A 20,195-nucleotide genomic window follows, 5' to 3' on the forward strand; every position below is an offset into this window, starting at 1 on the left:
TATTTGTCTTCTGGACCTTTAAAACATCAGGAATTTGGTGACCTTGGAGGCCTTTTCCTACTTTAATGATTCTATGACTAAATGGAGAAGTAACCAGGAGCATTCATCCCCCTTGCTGGGAAATGGATGGGGTGACTTGAGCTGATGAGGAACAGCTTGGCTGCAAGTCAAATTGCCAGAATTCCTCTGCAGAATTCCTTCTCCACACTTAGAAAGAAGCCTTGACTGTGGAGTTCACACCCAGTGTGGCCATCAGTCTTACAATGCAGACTGGAGGTCAACAAGAATTGAAGCCAGTATTAACTCCTCTCTCCAGGCTGCCTGGGCAGTTGGTGAACCCATATCCATGCCTATCCCAAGTGCACAGTTGTGTTGCAAATGTAATTACTCCAGTCTCTTAATCCTCTCCATATAAACTTTATATTTTTAGAAGCTCTGTAATCTTGCATGTTAATGCCATGATGGATTGTAGGCATTAAGTCTTTTATGTGAAGTGTGGATGAGTAACAGTTAATAAATGGGATGGTTTGGGTATATTGCAGACTTACCCATTTTACATTTTTGTATTTTATGAATAAAAATAGAATATTATTGAGTGTTTCAAGATGTTTGACTGGCACCTGCCACTAGAAGGGGGAGACTTCCTTCTTTTTCCAAACTGTCTGGCTGCACTGTGGTGCTTGCTGTGAGCGACTGTAGTCTGATCTAAAACACACTTGTATGACTCAACATTTTTAAAAAATATACAGGCTGGAGACCAGCAAAAGCACTGTGGGCAGTCACAGTGCCCACAGAGTGAACTGAGGCTTGAGCTTTTGCAAACTTCACTTCCCTCTGCCAGTGTCCAGGGTTGTTCTTCAAGGACCAGGAGCTTTGTGAAATGATTCTTGAATTTCACTGCAATGAATGAGCTTTGTATTTAAATGAGGAGGTTATCTCTCTCCCAGAGAGCAAATCTTACTGCTTTTTGTTCTTTTCTTATTTAAATGACATGTAATGGTGAGGTCTGTTGTTAGAATTTCAATCTGGGGTGTTTTAATAATGCACAAATTTTCAAGTATAAAACAGAACTTCTTTTAATCAAACTGATTTTAACCAATTTATTTATTTCTGTTCTAGGAACCAATTAAATCCCGAGCACCACAGCTTCATTTAGAATACAGATTTTATAAACAACTTGGAAGTGCAGGTGAGTAAACCTACCTTAAGCTTTTCAAAAGTTTTATTAAATTTTTTTAATAAGGTGATTTATTTATTAAAACACCACCATAATATTTGTAACTCTGAGTTGAACTTAAAGATCTGGGCCAATTTATTTAGCCTCACACAAGTTGTGGAAGTGATTTGGTGAGAATGGGATCATAATGGAGATATTGGGTAATTGTGTGGACCTAAAACCTTGAGTTTGTGAGGATTCACTGATATGGAAATACCCCTGTAAGTGTGTTTGTAAAACACAGGAATTGTCAATGGATGGACAGTTACTCAAAAGAACAACACCCCTTAAGTAGGTGATCTAACATTTTTAAACCTAAGAAATTATTTTCATTTTCACTTGTTAAATCATAAGAGTGTCCACAAGCCCCATGGCTCTTCTGTGCAATCATGGTCTGCAGCAAATAGGAAAAGAACAGAGCAAGATTAGCCAAAGGTGAAATTTTTTGCACTTTTTTTTTGGCATGATAAACATCTTGAGTTGTGTCTAATAGTGTTTGGATTTTGTCTTCCCTCAATTTATGGCTGTTTTTTAAGCCTGAAGAGCCTTTTGGCATGTGCTGTTTCCCATGCCAAGGATTTCCACAGCCTCATGCAGGGCATTCCACTGCCCAAGGAAGTCTCTGTGAAGCAACAACCTTCTCTGCTCCTTCTGGGTCTTGATCATGTACTGACTTCAGGTTTTGACAAGTTTCTTACATTACTGTAGCTTTTTTATACTTCTCATTTTAATTTTCCTCTTTTTCCTGAATGGACCCAGCTTCCAATTGCAGAAGGATATCTCATGGACATCCAGAAACACTTTGGCAATAATGTATTACCAAAATACTAAGTTGAACTTCCTGCTTGAGTTTTGTTGGTGCTTGTGATTTCTGGGATGCCCCAGCTCACATGTCTTGTGGCACATGAATGAATCCCAGTCTGCTTTTTCTACACCACTTGACCTCCTTCCACTCTTTAAAGATTTTATTAAGGAATTAAAAAAATGATCAAAATTTGAAGGAGTGGCTTTATTTTTTAATTTACTTTCTTAATATTTTTAGGTTTCCCCTCTTCCTGAAGAATTTAAGCTTTCTGTCTTGTAATACTTACCCACTCAGAGCATTCATGGAATCATGGAATGGTTTGGATTGGAAGGGACCTTCAAGCCCATCTCATTTCACCCCCTGCCATGGGCAGGGACACTTCCCACTAGCCCAGAGTGCTCCAAGCCCATCCAACCTGGCCTGGGATCCTTCCAGGGATGAGGCAGCCACAGCTGCTCTGGGCAACCTGTGCCAGGGTCTCACCACCCTCACAGGGAGCAATTCCCTCCTAGTCTTTTTGGAGTATTTGTCAAGGGACTGTTGAGAAGCCTCCTGAACCTGACTCCATTTCTCTCTCTCTGTAGTCCCAAGGGTGTCTCACACCAGCTCTGATGAGCTGCTGGATGCCTTTGTTGGATGCCTAGAAGCTCCTGAGCTGCAGTTTTGCTAAAAATTTGGAAATCAGCCAAGATTGGAGTGGGGGATGTGAACTACAATTCTGGTCTCACCATGAAACCTGGAATTCAAACAAAACAAATTGTGGTGGAGTCAGACTGCCAGGAGCAGGAAGGCTTGACTTGGTGCCTGCACCAGGGATTAGGGAAAGAGTGTCTGGCTGGAAAAACAGATAAATAAGTGCTGACATAGGGGAAATAGAGGGATTTGTTCTCAATGATGTTGCTAGTGCCAGGCTCCCTGTCCTGGTTTGAGGGACAGGTGTCTGCCAATGCAGGCAGAAGCTTCTCTTGGAAATGGAGAATGTAAACCCCCTCCCTCCCAATTATTATTATAGTTTTGAAATTAAGGGGCTCTCAGGCAAAGATATGGGAATTAGGAATAACAGTTCTTTACTAGGAAAATTAAAATAGAAATGCAGTATTACACAGAACAATCCCAACCCCTGCCAGAGTCAGAATCCAAGCTGACACCCGTCAGTCAGTCAGGGTGTTGGCACAGTCCCATTCAATGGTGGCTGCATCCTCCTGCAGGGGCAGATGTGGTTCAGCTGGAGCAGTGCTCCTGGAGAAGGTGCAGTTTCCTCTGAAGCTCCAGGGATGATGTGCAAAGGTCTGGCTTTCCTCTGGAATCCAGTGCAAAGAAGGTCCCTTGGTGTCCAAAATCTCAGTTTTTCTCTGGGTAGGAAAGGCTTGGCTGCTGCCCTGGCTGGAGCATCTCCCAGTGGGATGATGGAATTTTATCAGTCACACAGTGGGACTGAATGGGCCAGCAGCAGATGAGATCTTCCTGGAGGGAGGATGGGCTGTGGAAAGATAAAGATGATTGCCCAGCTGGTTTAAAGATGGCCCATGAGCAGATAATGTGTGCCAGGAGATCAGGGTCACTGCCCCACCCATAGATGGGGACAGAATTCACATTTCTGGTCACATCCTGTATTGCAGCCTAGCCCACTCCCCATAATGGTCCTTGCTCTGAAACTGCTCGAACAGCCAGGCTTGAACTTCCAGTAGGGATGGTCTGGTTACTTGTAATTGTCACACACTTACCAAAGGAAGACTGGGAAGTGTCCAAACACATGGTGTGCATGACTCAGCGAGAGCAACAGTAGTGCTTCATGTGACATTCTGCTCAAGAAATTAGTGAATTAATCCTGCCAAGTGCCATGACTGGCTGCAGCTCCCACCATCAGCCAAGGGAGAGCAGAGGGAGCCTGGCTGTGGCACTGGAAGCCCCCTCCTCCCCTCAGCAGTGGGTTCAACTGCATGTACAGCCAGATTGTCCCAGTCAGCTCTGAGATGTCAAAATTGTCATCACCTGCAGCTCTGGGAGAAAAATTGAGGTGTTTTTCCTAATAATAAGAGTTTTATTGGTAGTTTCCTTTTTGGATGTTCAGAATAAACATTTTTAAATGTATTACTGTTCAGTAGTAGTCAGAGGCTGGAAGGGACTGACCTCCTTGGCCAATGCCTGAAGGATGTATGTGGGTATCAATTACCTGCTTCACTTGACATAATAAAAAACTAGTGAAAACAGTATATTTTTTTTTCCTTTTTCTAAGCTATTCAGTCAAATTTTGCAGTTGGACAGAGTAGCAAATAGCCCAGTAATTCAGAATCTAAATCCTGAGATCAGCTTCCATGTGAGATGTTTCCACATGAACACAGGATGTGATAAGTGCCTCTTCCTTTAGCCGTGGCTGATGTGACTCTGTGGCTCCCTGTGCCACGTGCTCCATCACCTCCCATGTTCCAAGGCTTTCTGACAGGGCACTGAAGTTGCATCTGTTCCCTCCCAGCAGCACCAGCTCCTCTGCCTGCCACATGCCTCGGATGAGGATCCCTAGTCAGCTTGGATTACCAAAGGAGCAGACTGGATTTCATGTGTCTCAGACATCTTAAGATGCTTCACACTAGATTAAGTGGTGGAGCAGGGAGAAGTTTGCCAAAGGGATCTAATATGTAGGAATGTGGCTCTTCTTGGTGCTTCTCAGAACAGTTCAATACTGTGGATGGATCCAGTGGATTTAGAGGTGAAGTCCTGAGTTACAAGTAACCAACTAACAGATGTCTCTGATGTACTGCTTTGGATATTCAATGCTGTCTCTGATGTTTTAGTGCCTCCTTGTTTTAGGGAAACTAACAGCTTCCCTGTAATTCTCTTCCTCTAACTGGAGGAATGTTTGTGCATAGAAACGGATTTTCATAATTCTTGCTTGAACTTCTCTCCCCACAGAAGCTGAGCAAGGCCCTGCTGCACAGTGACCATCTGCTAGCTTCTTTCTTGCTGTGGAATTAAATATCTAATAACCCAAAATAGCATCTGAGTGCTTTACCTTCATGTGAGCAGCAAAACAAAACAGCAAAGGGCAGGCACGGAGTCAGAGACCTGATGGTCAATCCATAGGGTGTCTCAGGAAAGCACATCTTTCCTTTAGGAAATGTAATTCATTTAGGTTTTAGGTAGTCTGGGGTATGATCCATTTGCTCACCAAATAGTTTTAATAATTTCTGTGCAAACTAGTTACTTTGCTCTCATCAGTCCTCCAATGCCAAGTGTTGTACTGAACTGTTTAATGATACTGTTTTTTTGTCCTAAAAGCCACATGAGCTTGCACCAACACCCTGACTGGAGTTGTCCTGGCCTGAGCTGTCCCTGGGATCTTGCTTTACAGGCGTGGCACAGTCAGTCCTGATGGCAGCACCCACTTGAGCATGAACATGAGTAGCACAGTCCAAGTGTGATAGTTATTCCCTATGACCCTCCTTGAGGACTGACTGTATCAGGTGTTCCTCCTCAAGGCTGGTTCTCTGCTCCTGGACTTCTCCTTGCTCTGATGCTTCATACAGCTGCTTGAATCCTCTGCCTCCATACCTTGGGGACAAGAGGAGCTCCCACTCCCAACTTGAGCAGATGCTTTTGCATCTCCAGGTGCTGCCAGAAGCAGCTCAAGTCTCCAGCACGTTTCTGGTATTGGATAAGTTACTTGAGCATGTCATTTGTCCCCTGTACTTGGGGTTTGTGGAATAAACTAAGTTACTTGTCCATGGTCAAACAGACCCAGGTCCTGGCTCCTGGAATGGTTCAACTTCCTGGGCAGTTACCAAAGGACAAAGCTTTGGCTTTGCTTGAACTGCCCTCTGCACACCCAGCAGCATCCCAGGCCCCCCTGCTTGGTTTGAGAGGAGTAGAAGCAACTGCTTTTCCCATGGCTTGCAGGAGTCCTGCAGTAGCTGGGTCCTGGTGGTGGCACACCAGGTCTCAGTGATTCCATTGGCTCCATCCTGTGGGCTATGTTTGCTTGTGGATAACAGGAATGCTCTTTTTGTTTTGGGGCTGATTCCAGATTAGAAGAATCTAATCCTCTATTCAGAAGCTGCTGGAACAAGTACAGAAGAGGGCACAGAAATGTTTCAGGGGCTGGAGCCCCTCAGCTCTGGAGCCAGGCTGGGAGAGCTGGGGGTGCTCACCTGGAGGAGGGAAGGCTCTGGAGAGACCTTAAATCCCCTTCCAGTGCCTAAAGGGACTCCAGGAGAGCTGGAGAGGATTTGGTACAAGGGCCTGGAGTGCCAGGACAAGGGGGAATGGTTTCCCATTTCCAGAGGGCAGGGATAGATGGGATATTGGGAAGGAGTTATTGGCAGTGAGGGTGGGGAGGCCCTGGCACAGGTTGCCCCATCCCTGGAAGTGTGCAAGGCCAGACTGGATGGGGCTGGGAGCACCCTGGTCTAGTGGAACATGTCCCTGCCCATGGCAGGGGGTGAAATGAGATGGACTTTAAGGTCCCTTCCAACCAAAACCATTCTGGGATTTGTTACCACATTTCAGATCACCTCTGGTATCTCTCCCTGTTGAGCCATATGTAATGCCTTCCCTGTAAGCATCACCTTTGGAAGGTAAAATGGAGCACTGCTGCTTCCGTGTTTCTTTGGCTGCACGGAGCTGATGCTCAAGTTTGCAGATAGTGACAGCTTCTGCCTGTGCACATCGTGTGCAGAAGTCATGCATTTTTGATTCAGTAGTAGTTTATTTTTATATCAGCTGGCAGATGAGTCACAGCTTCCCCCACCCTTGGCAGTCCCACCTTGGCACATGTGATTCATTCAGACACGTGCATTGAGTGCTGTGCCACGGCTTTGTAGCCAGTGGTCGTCCCCAGCAGGGCAGGTAACACTGGCAAGTGGATGTCAGACGTCATGAGCCTCCCCAGTGGCGTGGTGAGAGCAGCAGAGGAGTCTGATCCGCTGGAGAATCCCAGGAAACCGAGATCTCTGCTGTGCCCAGCCCACGCAGCGCGTGAGTCACAGTGTAGGAGCAGATTGTTCTGAGTCAGGGAGGGGAATGTCAGTACATATAGAATATTGACGGATTCAGTGGTTTTGTTTTAATTCCTGCTCTGTAAACAAGTTCACCTCTAATGAAGAATGGAGTCTGTGTGTTTACTTTGGGACCTCTCTGTGTTGCACAACTCGCCGGAGCAAAGCAGTCTGTTTACTTGTCAGGAGGTAGGACTGGGGGAAATGAAGGTGTTATAAATAACCAATCCTTTGCATAGTCAATATTTGCATATATATTCCCCAGTGTGGCTGAGCTGTCTGCTATCCATGCTGCCTATGGAGTTCTGTAGGGACTGCCTGCATTGAGCACCTTTTCCTGTGTTGCTCTCTATTTACCCACAAACGCTTTGTATGTATCGGTGTGCTTTATGAAGAAATTCTTTCCATGCCAGTTGCACAATGGTGTCATTCACATGGCAATTATGGGTTATTTTGGTGGAGCTCATTATAGGATGGATGTAAACAAGTTGCCTTGGTGGAGCTGCCAGCAGATTTTACAGGGAGGTCGTTGTGCACATCACTCTTCCCCAGGGAAGTGTGAGGGAGGGTTAGTGCAAGTGGTCCCCACCCTTGTTTAATTAGCAAGTGTGAACATACCCATTAACAGTGGCCACAGTCACTTTAATCTTCATAATTCCCACTCATATTTGCACCAGGATGGAAACATTGCTGTGGCTGAGAGCTGAGCCAGGTCACCCCTTAGCAGGGGGCTGGTTTGAGGGAGATGGAGCTGCTGGGTGGGGATGGTAATAAAATCATAGAGTGGTTTGCATTGGAAGGGACCTTAAACCTCATCTTGTGGCCATATGGGCAGGGACACCTTCCACTAGACCAGCTTGCTCAGAACTCTGTCCAACCTGGCCTCGAGCACTTTCAAGGATTGCCCTTCTGCACCCAAAGTGAGTTTGGACTTGTGTGGAGCAACACGTGGCTGTCACCTGAGGTATTTTGTGTCCTGCTTATTGTATGGAAGGGTTTGTTCATACCTGTCACACTACAACGCTCTGGATGAGCACTGCAGCCTCCTCCTTTGATATACAGGAAATATTTTAGATTGCCAGTGTTCAGTCACTGTAAGTATTCAATAAGTGACTCATCTGTGCAAGGTGATACAAAACTGACATCTCTTTACAAGGAGAACAGCTTTGGGATGCATCTCATGTCAGTCATTCCCTACCTCAGATGCCTGCAATAGACCCCAAGGTTTTAAGATGCTGGGTTAATTTTCTACCAGCAAAGAAAAATCTGTCCATTCTGAAATCAGGCACAGAAGTGTGCCCTTGGCCATAGGTGGGAGATGTTCAGCAGTGGAGATACAGTTCCATTCTCGTGAAGATGTTTTTTCAGGCAAAAAGCAAAAGCCCTCAGGCTGAGCTGCATATTAAGGAATGGTGATCAGCAGTCTCATTGTAAAGTCAGGGTAGTCCAAGGAGCTTGAACTTGAGGGATCCTGGACTTCCAAGCTTTTGAATTGCAGAATGAAATATAGTGGATTACTGTAAAGTGCTCAGTTAGAATTATGTTTCACTCTTTAAAAATACTTGGCTTTCTTTTTGTGTGGCCATTCCCTTGTTAGCAAGGGCTTCCTGGATGTGCACATTTCAGCATCTCTGCATCAGAAGTTTTGACTCCTTGGGCTAAATTTAGGTTTCGTCGATTGGAAGTTATCGGATGCTTTTAAAGCAAGGCCATTAATATTTGAATATCAGATTAAGGCAGTTTCCTTTTTATATTTCAAAAACTCCTCACACATCTCATACCCTTGCAGTATTTGTGCCAGTAATCACAAATCAAACACCAGCATCTCCAGGCAGCATGTGAAGGGGAGCAGCAGGATGCTGGAAAGCTGGAAAATGCTGTTCCTGGAGATGCTTCTCCTTGGAGAAACCTGTAGCAGCCAGACTAGTCCAAGCCATCCCAGATATCTCACTGGGCTCTCCTCACAGTCAGCAATGTCCTCTAAGAGCAGGTTGTGGGTTGTGGGATGCTCTGGGGATCCAGCAGGACTCAAGGAGTGGGACAGACATTTAATCACTAAGGCCTCTGGTTTTCTTCTGGTACTTTCTAGCAAACCCTGGCTATCAGCCCAGGCTGTGCTTGGAAACTGCAGTGCCTCAGCCATTGGAGTGGGGAGGTGAAGAACCACAGACTGGTTTGGGTTGGGAGGGACCATCATGCTCATCTCATTCCATTCCCTGCCATGGGTAGGGACATCTTCCACTATCCCAGGCTGCTCCAAGCAGCCAGCCTGAACTTGAAAACTTCATGGATGGGGAGTCCACATGATACATGATGCTTGAAGATAAACTTTGGAATTTATATTTATATTGAATGAAAAACCCAGTTTGGCAATGAGGGCCAGGATAATTAATAAGGATTAGGAGCTGTTCTGCTTGACCCCCTTTCCTATCTCTTCTATGAACATTCTTCAAGCCATGGGGGTGCTGCACTGAGAAACTAATTGAGGTCTAAAGCTATAAAATTAGTTTTCAGGGGGGCTGCTCTGTCAGGTATTGAGCACTGCCTTAATCCAAAGCTCTTTCCCCTTTGGAAGGTGGGTGCTGGATTTAGTGGGATCCCTTCCAGTGTAGCAGAGGCAGCCTATAAACACTGGAGATTTCTGAAGTGAAGAACTGAGCTGTGCCAGGGAAGTCCTGTTATGGAGGATTGCCCACCTCCCATATAGGCTCTCCAATGGGTTTGAAATTTGTTTTGGAGCTGTGCCCTGCCTGCTATTGAAAAACCTCCTTTCATTGCTAAAAGATAAGCCAGAGTCTATGCCCTAGTCTATGATGCATCAGGCTGGAGATCTGAAGTTTTGTAATAATTTTTCTGTCTGAAAGTGTCAGTTTTCTTTTTAAAATTTCATTCCTGCCCGCTTCTACTTGATTCTCTTAAGGTGAAACAGAGATGATATCTAGAGGTTGGATCTGATTTAGCACCTCTGAACTTCTGTTTGGCATCAGATTCTCCTGTGATAAGAGGGAGTGGGAGGTTTTCCCTCAGGTTGGAAGGACTGTGTGGGTAACACTTTCCTACTCATGTGAAAAAATCCCTTTTCCCCTCCAATCCTACAGCAGTGATGGGATGGATGGATGCCAATCTCTTGGCTTGTTGTGGAGAGTTTATGTGCATTTGATTCTTATTCATCACTTTCTAGTTAGATGCTGCTACAGGGACAAACCTGCACAAATCCATCCTCCCAGTGGGACCAGTATGAGTATTGGGGGCCCAAGTTGCACCTCAGCTTTGCAGGCAGATCCCAGCACAGCTCTGGGATGACACATAAGGCTGTGCTGCCAGAAATGGCACCAGCTTGTCCCACCACAGCCTGGTGGGAATCTGGCCTTCAGATGCCTGAGCATCATCTTCCTCCTGAGCACCCAAAGATGAGCTGAGGAAGAGCAGGGGCCACCCAGCATTTGTGTGATCACACCAAAATGGTTCTTTGGGCAGCAGAGGAGCAATTCAGCACAAGCAATTTGGTTTTGCTGCTTTCGTGGCATTTTTCATCTGCCCATAAGTAGGCTCTTCCCTGGCACTGCTTCTGGAGTTAAATTTGAGTGCTGCTGAGCAACCAAGAGCTCTTGTTGTTGATTTTCCTAAATATTATACCTGTAATGTCATTAACATGCATCACTTCATGTGCATAACATGTTCTTGAAGGGCAGCTGAGGGGCAGTTCTGATCTCAGTTCCCTGTGACCAGGAACAGCACCTGAGGGAAAAACTGGAGCTGTATTAGGGAGGTTTAGGTTGGATATTGCAAAAAGGCTCTTCCCCCAGAGGGTGTTTGGCACTGAACAGATTTCCCAGGGAATGGTCATGGCCCCAAGGCTCCCACAGCTCAGGGAGTGTTTGGACAACACTCTCAGGACAGGGTGGGATTGTTGGAGTGTCTGTGCAGGGACAGAAGTTGGACTCATTGGTCCTTGTAAGTCCCTTCCAGCACAGGATATTCCATGATTCTATGAATTTGAAAAGAAAATTGCCAAGGGCCCCATCATTTCATCTCAACCTCTCTGTTACCTGGTTCAAATTAAATGGCCCAAACCTGGCACTTAACTCCCTTTCAGCAGGTAGGGCTGAGGAATTGCACGGCAAAGGAAGACTGACCAGGAACAGCTTCCAGTTTCTCCTTGTATATTTTTTGGGGGTAGGGAATTTGTTTATTTGTTGGTTTCTTTCTTTCTTTGTGGTTGGGTTTTTGTGGGTGATCTTAAGCAGCAGAACCCAGCTGGCCATACAGATATGCCCTGGGCAATTGTTCCAATGGTTTTCTGTCATCCTTATCCTTGTATTGCAGGTGTGTGGGAAAAGGTAATAAGGATAAAACTTAACCTAGAACATTTTTTGGGTGGTTTAAAATAACTCTTCTAAAATTATTTATTGATTTTATCCTTCTCTTAAGGTGTTGTTCTGTGTGCCAGCTGCTATCATCACTGTAGCAAGACATTGTGTTGGATATAAAATCCAATGGTAACGTGAAGATTTGAATGCATAATTTCCCACAAGCCCTAGAAATGTGAATTCAGTCTTTTGAAACTTCCCAAAAAACCCAGTTTATTGTGCTGTGCTTTATTCTTTCGTGTTTGTCAAGAATAGAAACAATTTCACTTGACTGATTTAGTTGTTAGAGCTACAAAACTGCCTGTGAATGGATGTTTCTGGGTAAATTTCCCAGATTTTGAAAGTTTTCCTGTATTTGACCTTTTCACATAGGGTTAATTCTCTTCCCCATCTCTTTTTATCTTTACAAATATAAATATGAGTGTCTCCTTGGTACCCCCTCTTCAAGTGCTCTTGCTTTGTGGATGTGAAGAGTTGTTTAATAAAGTGAAGCCATGATATCAGGAAACCAGCTTGTACCACTCAAGGAAGATGAAATGCCACCCTGTTCTAATAACACAGAGATCCTGAGATTTGTTTTTCTGCAGTTGAAGTAAAAATCAAATTGTTTGGATTTTTACCAGCACCAAGAACAAATATGTTCTTCCTTCTGTCCTTCCCTGATTTGTTTTTCTGCTGTTCCTTTTCCATACCTTTTCTTTTTGTAGATTCAAATACTACCATAATGAAACAAAACACAGCAGGGGTTAAATACATCCTGCATATCTTGAGTGAGGCTGGAGTCTTGGATGGAACTCCTTGGAGATGACAGTAACTCTGTCTGCTCACAGCTCACACACAACTGTTGCATCATTAAATCATCTAGTGTACATCTGAGCAGCTCAGCTTTCTCTGCCATCATCAGAGAAGAAGAAGGTGCTGATCCAACACCTTCCTGTGGATTTCCCATCCCTGAAAGCATTCAAGGCCAAGCTGAGTGGGTCTTGGAGCAACCTAATCTACATGGAAGGTGTCCCTGCCCCTGGCTTTGAGGTCCCTTCCAGCTTCTGATGTTCTCCATGGAGTTCAGAGAGTGTTTGAGTTGCACCTTTTCCACACCCAAGGCCAGGAGTAGGGCCTTGCTCTGCCTCTCCTCTTCCTCACCCACCAATGGGCTGAAGCAGAAAGTCCTGTTGCAGAAGTTCCTGCTAAGCAGGGGTGCAAGAGCAGGCAGCATTTGCTAGGAGAAATGATTTATTGCCCAGACAGAGCAGGGGAAAGCCATTGTGAAAAGCTGGCAGCAGAGAGCCAAGTGTCTGGCAGCAGCTGGAGCAAATGGAGCAGGAGGATGTTTGGGGACAGGAGATGTGCCAGGGGCTCTGGACAGGTCTGGCTGCTCTTCACCTCACTCAGGTGAGTGAGAAAGAACTAAAGGTAAATTGTGGGCTCTCAAACCACAGTATCAGAGCTCAAGAGAGCAAGGAAATTCTTCAGGAGCTTTACAGGCTGAAAGCATTCCTAGCACAGTGCTCATCTCTGTGGATCCCCACTGGAGCTGTGCAGTGCTGGCTTCCTCTGGCTCCTCCAACCCCACTTCTCCATGTGGATGTTCCTCTGTGTGGTTGTTGGGTCAGATCACTATTTTTAGCTTCTTTCCCTAATCTTATGCCAGTTCAAGGTTTGTGAAGTCTAGGAGTGGTTGGTGAGATTGTAGCAGACCTTTTCCACCACCTCTTTTTCCACCTGCAAGTGAGCTGGTGCTGGAGTCACAAATTGCATTTTCTGCTTGTTTTCCTTCACATCTCAACTGCTGTTTCTCAAACAAGAGAAAACACTCTCAATCACCCAAAATCTCTGTCCTTCCCTAAGCTCCTCCAGGTAAGATTGAAGGTGAAGGATTGTATTATAAAGATTTTGCACCTGTACTTTGAAGGAAGATATCTCTGAAAGGCATCCAATCAAATATATAAAAGATCCTTAGGACAAGGTTATTCCCAGTAACAAGCCCAATCTCAACTTTCCTCCCATCTTTCTATTTTCGAAGCAGACTATTCCAAAATCTGAAGGGCAGGATAAGTCTTTTTACTTCCAGCTCACAGAAATAACCTGTTTGCTAATGTGCTCAGATTTGCAGGGGACATGTTTGAAGAGGTTAAAAACTGAGATCTTGGTCCAGTTGATGTTGATCACAAATCTTCTCTTTCAGCCAGGATTTTATTCCTATTTGAAAATTAAGAGAAGGGTAAATCCTCATTAGTGTAATCATGTTAAATGGGTTGACTTCTCTAAAGCAATTTGTTTAATTTGTTTGGAACATGTTTAATTTTAGCTGTAGATATTCAGCCCTCTCACAGTTGCTATTTATGGTGTTCATTGTGTAATTTTGTGTTCTGTGATTTGTAAAAATAAACTTTCTTCTCTGAATGAGAATTTTGTGGCAATCTACAGCCCATTCATCAGAGGCTCTTTAAAATCACACAGAACTTTCTGTGCACTGATGCTTCTGGTGTGTGTCTGCATCTCTTCCAGTGAGAAAAAGTTCTTGCTGCCCACACAGAGCATGGGTTTGCATCATGCATCAGCCCTTTGCTGGGCCTGGGATTGCTCCCCACTCCCTCTGTCTTTGGAATTTGGGGCTCTTCAGGAGTGTCTCCCCTCTGCAATATAGTTCAGTGTCAAAACCTGCATGAAGAGAGGGTCTAAGCTCTTCTTTAATTCTTGGAATTGAAGACATCAGCTTCTCTGTTTGGCTGCACCTCATTGAAAGGCAGTGGAAAACAGCTCCTCATGGGAACAAAAACCATGGTGGTTCAAAAACTACTGATATTGATCACAAGCTCTGGGTTTTTCCTGGTGATTTGCTGTAGGGGGTTGTGGCACTTGTCCTTATATTGATGTAGGTGCCACGTGTGGCTTCCTGCACTTGCTCCCTCCTTCCACCTTGGCTGTATTTTACTTGCTGTTGATGGGATTTATTCATAGCCTGTCTCACACAGAGCCTCAAGCCAGGTGCTCTTCAGAGCAGGTGGGTTCTGCTCCTTGTACCTTCCATGCAGGGCAGGTGCTGCAAACTCTGGTTTCCCTCAGGTATAACCTTAGATTGCCATCTCTACCCATGGTCATTTCATAACCAGTCCTGGAAATGGCTTTGGAATGTCTTTGTGCCTGAACTGACGTGTGTTTTTGGAGTATGTTGGATGTCTTGTGGCCATTAGTCATGGTGTAAAACATATGGCAGCAAGATAACATTAATCAAATCATCTGGGGCACTTGATGTTGTGATGGAAGTTTCTGAAAGGTGTTCCAGGTGTTTATCTGGCTCAGATGAAAGTCTCTGGAAGAGCAGTGATGGTGCTCTTTGTTCCTGTTCCCATTCTTGTGTTCAGGCTCAAGCCAAGTGTTTTTGGGTTGATCCAACATATTGCTCAGCCACAGAGCATGAGGAAGGATGGGAAAGTCCCTTTTGGTGGCAGCCCAGGAGCAGTGAGAATTTAGCATCCCCAGAAAACCAAGTCCAGTCTTGGGAGTGTGGGGGAATCAGTGTCTTGAGTTTTTTTGCTTTGATGTTTGCATTTGCTCTCATTCCAGCAGTGATGCTTTAATCTACAAAATGTTTGCTGCCTTTTCGCTGTGCTCAGCTTGAATTTCTTCCAAGACATCACTCTGCTGAAATAGCAGAATTTGCCTGTGAATTCCAGTGCAGCAGTCAGTCTGTGTTTATTGGGGTGATAAACTTCCTGTGAGAGTGAGGGTGGAGTGGGCCCTTTTCCATGTAGCTGAGCCAAATCAGTCAGCGGCGAGACCAAAGCCGTTAAGCAAATTGAGATGATTTCTGCTTGCAGCAGTCTCTGCTGTAATAAACTGCTTTTCCTCCAAAGAAGAACCTGCACATATCATGCCTGTATTTTCTTCTGTTAGTGTATTGCTCCTGTTTGATACCATGGAGAAATTCCTAGTTCTGATGTGATTTCACACATTATTGCATTAAACAGATCATGGTTTGTATTTCAAAGTGTTAAGTTCTACCTTTGAATCCTCAATATGAGACTCTGCTCTGCTGGTGGCTTTTCATCCCACAGTCTGTGAATTCTGAGCTGCTCACCTACAGCATGACACCATGGCTTTGTGTGACCTTTCCAGTCCTCTCCCAATGCAATTACTCTCCATTAAAAACCTCAACTCCACTGCCCAGGAAAAAAAGTCACTTTTCCTCCATCGATCTCTTTACTTCACAACATCCTTCTTAAGTATTTACAGATCTGCTGGTGATATTTATGGAGGTCCTATGGTTCACTGTGACAATGGACTTGGCACCAGCACACAATGCTTTTTGCTGAAACAGAGCCAAGCCATGTCATAAATTATGCAAATGGGCTGTGACAAAATCCAATTTTATGCAGATTTTCTTGGCCTGACCCTTTTTCACTCACTATTCATAATAGCTCTGGAGCTGTCTGTATCTCAAGTTTCCTCCAGTCTTATCTGCCAACTCACCCATTAATGTGTACATCAAGTTCATTTTTTGAGCTTTTCCTCTTCCCAAAAAAAGATGATGAATGTTGAGTTGAGTTTGGGTGAGCTGAGGATGTGGTGCACCAGGTCTCTCCCATCTTTATTTCCATAACTGGTGGGGAGCTAAGGATCCTTGGCTTGGGCTGGGAGCTCCACAGCACTTTTCAGTGATGCTCCTTTGGATCCAGGACACAGTGGTGCAGCCTGCCTCTGGAATTCAGAGAGATGTTAGAGCAGCTTTATCCTGGCAAAGGCAAGAGGGGAGTCCTTGACTGCAGAGCTGGCAGTCAGGGGAAACCCTCAGGGAAAAATCAAACCCAAAAACACGCCTGAAACCTCTCCTGTATCCAGACATTTAGAAAACTTTTTTATGTTCTTCACTAAAGCCTCACATTGTCAGAGCTCCCACAGAAAGCAGAGCCTTCCTGAGGGTTTAATTCAGAGGGTACTCCTGGCTCTTGGCTGTAAGCTCTGAGTAAAGCTGAAGGAACTGGGATCCTGGAGAGCATTAAGCAGTGTTGCTTCCTTCCCCATGTGAAATTCCCACCTTTTGGGTCTTGCCACAACCTGTCATCCTGGTTCTTATGCTCAGTAGGAAATTCATTTTAATTGCAGTGCTCACTCTTTACTGAGTGAGGCTGTAAATGTTCTCATCTTCCCCTGATCTGGGAACAGGATCCTTCACCTTCCCTAAGAAGGAAGGAAAAACTGCAGAAATTCCTTTCTGCAATTTTATTCTCCTGCAAATCTTAGTTAGCAGAGTCCTAATCCTAATTCCTTCCTCAGTTCCACTGTTTGAGACTTGTAGAAATAGTGGTAGAGGTACTCATTGTCTATCTGTATCTACAATCTATAATGGGCTCAGGTTTAAACTTTGCATAAAATACTCTGTTACTCTCTCATTCTCTATTATTACTCTATTATTCTCTAAGAAATAGAGATGCTGATCTTGGTGTTAGAGGTGACTTTGTAGGTAAGTCCTTATCAGACTTTACTGAAAACCCAGTGGCTCACCATGAGTCACTTCAAGAGCTATTGCAATTATTCCAGCCTTCAGCACTAAGCTGATGACATTAAATTGCCATTTGTGTTGATTTGGGGATATTTGAAAGCATCCTGGAACTGCCTGGATCATATCCCACCATTGTTTGGCTTTCTGAATTGCTTCTGCATCAAACCATCCTATCTTCCTAGAGGATTTAATAACTCCAAAATAACTTCCTAAAGCATGGAGCTCTCTTAGGAGCAGCAACTTCCCAAATCTAGGTTGGGTCAATGTTTTACATGGGACACAAAACACTGGTTAGACAGGGAATTCCTGCAATACTCTGTAATATCCCATTAATGCATCCTGATGACAGATTCCCTGAGCATGTGAATTAATGAGATTAAAACCCTCCTCAGGTAATCTTTGTCTGTGAGGTTACAACTGAGCACCTCACAGAGCTGACACCAAACTGTGCACTTAATTATTCAAGTATTTTGCTATATCTGACATTGATCACTTATGCAAATCCAGGTGTGTGCCTGCACTTGTTTAAAACATGCCATAAAATTAATAATCAGTGTTTTCAGGTCCCATGTGCTATAATTTATGGATCTCTGTGGGAAGAAAGGCTGCACACATAGCAGTGCTCCTCATGCTCAGCCTTTATGTTGAATAGCAGGATGCTTTTGGGCATTCAAGCAAATATTTTGTTTTGACATAAGACAAAGCCCTATATTTCAAAACAAAACCTTTCTGTTGTGATTTGGAGCTGCTTGTAAGGTGTGGACTGGAAATACCTAGATATTTAAACATGTTGCCCAGCTTTGCCCTGATGCTGGGACGCCGAGTGCTGGTGCAGGTGCTGATTAGCAAAATGAGCAGCTGGACCTGCACTAAATTCCTCCTCTATGGGCTGCTGTGGCTTCCTCTTTGACTCAAAGTTAATTCCAGGAGTGCTTTGCAGCTCTTGGAGTCTTCCATCATCAAGGCTGGTGTTGTCCCTTTCCTTCTGATGCCTTTCAGAAAAAACCCCTGCCAGCTGAGCATCAACACTGTACTCCCACAGAGCAGTCTGCTGGGTGGGAACATGGGCTCTGGCTCCTACCAGTTCCATACTGATAGCTGTGTGTGTGCACATATGCTAACAACCATGATCACCTGTTTTTGTGTGGTGATTGGTCAAAATTTAAAACTTTTTCCTTTTTTAAAGGAAAAGTGTTTTTTCCTTTTTACTGAGTGTAAGCTTTGTGTAAGGTTGTGCTGAAAAACAAGGGACAAAGCAGCCCTTTTTTGGCCATGCTTCATTTTCTCCAAGGGCTGTCATCTCCCCAACTGCTTCAACAAGTGCCAGCCCACATCTGGGGCTGGTGTTTAGTGGAACACAGGGAACTCTGTGTCTTGTTCCCTAAATCCAAGCCTTTAAGCTGCCAGAGCTCTGTGCTTTCAGGTGCTCTTGTTAATTGCTCTGGAATCCATTTGTCTGTCCAAGGGTGTATCTGAGAAGGGCTTGCACTGGTTTGCCCTTTGGTTCAGTCACAGTTTGTGCTGGTTATTTCCTTACTGGGCAGGATCAGATAGAATACTCAAGAAGTGACACTAAAACTCTGCCTTTACAAAAGGTGTGCGTGCAGGGGGAGGGGAGTTAACTTTGTCCCATTGACTGATTCCAGTTCTTTTCCTGTTGTTCCAGCTGAAGGGCTCCCCCAGGTGTATTACTTTGGACCATGTGGAAAGTACAATGCCATGGTACTGGAGCTGCTTGGGCCGAGCTTGGAGGATCTGTTTGACCTGTGTGACAGGACGTTCACTCTCAAGACGGTGTTGATGATCGCCATTCAGCTGGTGAGTGATGGGCTCTGGGCTCTCCTTGGCTGTCCATCCATCAGCACAGTGCAAGGTTCAGGGCTCAGAGACTCTTCTTCCATCATAGAATCACCAGGTGCTTTGGTTTGGAAGGAGCCTTCAAAGATCTGATCTCACCCTGCCTGCCAGGGACATCTTCCACTCCAAGCTCCATACAACCTGGCCTTGATTTCCAGGCATGGGGCAGCCACAGCTTCTCTGGGAAACCAATGCCAGGTCTCACCACCCTCACATTCTTCCCAATATCCCATCTTACCCTGTGTTCTGGCTGCAGGAAGCACTTTCCCCTTGTCCTGTCGCTCCAGTCCTTTGTCCAAGGTCCCTCTCCATCTTTCTTATAAAAGAAAACTTCTCAGGGATGAGAAGGACTCCTGCCTATGAAGGGAAGGTCAAATATTGCTTATGAGGAACTGGCTCCCTGTGCAGAAGAACCAGTGAAGCTGGATTCCTGCAGACTTGTGTCCCACGTCCCCTACATGTCCCTGCTGGGTACCTGCCCCAGCTCCCTCCCTGTTTGGACATCCCAGGAGCATCTCATTTCTCACCACTTCATGGGACAGAGCACAGCACCCTCCCACACTCCTACCAGTTCTACTGGTTTGGTGCTACTGGGCTGCCCACAGGCTGAAACCTCACAGGGCAGTGGGAGCTGAGCCCTCCTTAGCCAAAATTCCAGCATTTGAGGGCTCTGCCTTGGTCAAATTTGGTCACAAATTTGGTCAATCAAATGGATTTAAATTACTGACACTTGAAATATAGTAGTTCTATGGGCAACATCACAGAGCCTTTAATGTACCTGAGAAAGAAAGGAAGTCAAGCTGGAAGGGATCCAGGCTTGGTTTTGGGCTTGTGTTAAAAGTGAATGACATGAAAGCTGAACATGCTAAATGTGCTGCAGAAACTTCTACAAGTCAGTGGGCCCAGCCAGCTAGTTTGGTTTTTTTTGTTTTCAGACTGGTTCACTGATTCCCAAGGATCTAAATATCTGCAGATACCAGATGTTGGATAGCCAGATATCCAAGATACCTGTTTGGATAGCCAGAATCTGAGATCACCCAGATATTCCACAGCAGAGTTGGAGTTGTATATTCACATTAGTAGCTATGTGGATAGAAGCATGGTAGGGAAAAGTAGGTGTAAGGGATGAGGAACACAGTCCTTTCCAGATAAACTGAAGTTTGATGGCAGAATAATAAATGGAAAACTGAGGTCAGAACTGCAGAAGTTAGAACAGCACCTGCCTGGTACTGAGACCTCCCACAGCAAAGCAGTCAAGTTCTCTTGGTTTTGAGTATTTCTTTACCAATGGAAAACCAATTTATAGTATTGGCTTTGATTAAATCAAGTGGCAACAGCTGGCAATGCCTCAGATACGGCTTGTGTGACCTTTGGAGGGAAAATATAAAGATGTAAATTCATTCCCAAGGGACTTCTGGGGAAATCAAGATTGTTACAGCCATGGGTGCTGCCT

General features: G+C 44.9%; 1 protein-coding gene across 3 annotated transcripts in view; it reads left to right on the forward strand.

Moving 5' to 3' along the window:
- CSNK1G1 (casein kinase 1 gamma 1) overlaps positions 1-20,195 on the forward strand; it is a 90,882-nt gene that overhangs the window by 47,976 nt on the left and 22,711 nt on the right. For all 3 annotated transcript variants that reach the window (XM_056499939.1, XM_056499940.1, XM_056499941.1), the window contains 2 exons: positions 1,120-1,189; positions 18,552-18,703. In XM_056499939.1, coding sequence (XP_056355914.1) covers positions 1,120-1,189; positions 18,552-18,703 — 222 coding nt within the window. The remainder of the gene's footprint in view (positions 1-1,119; positions 1,190-18,551; positions 18,704-20,195) is intronic.

The sequence above is a fragment of the Oenanthe melanoleuca genome, chromosome 10 (assembly GCF_029582105.1).
Source record: "Oenanthe melanoleuca isolate GR-GAL-2019-014 chromosome 10, OMel1.0, whole genome shotgun sequence".
NCBI classification, from domain to species: Eukaryota; Metazoa; Chordata; class Aves; order Passeriformes; family Muscicapidae; genus Oenanthe; species Oenanthe melanoleuca.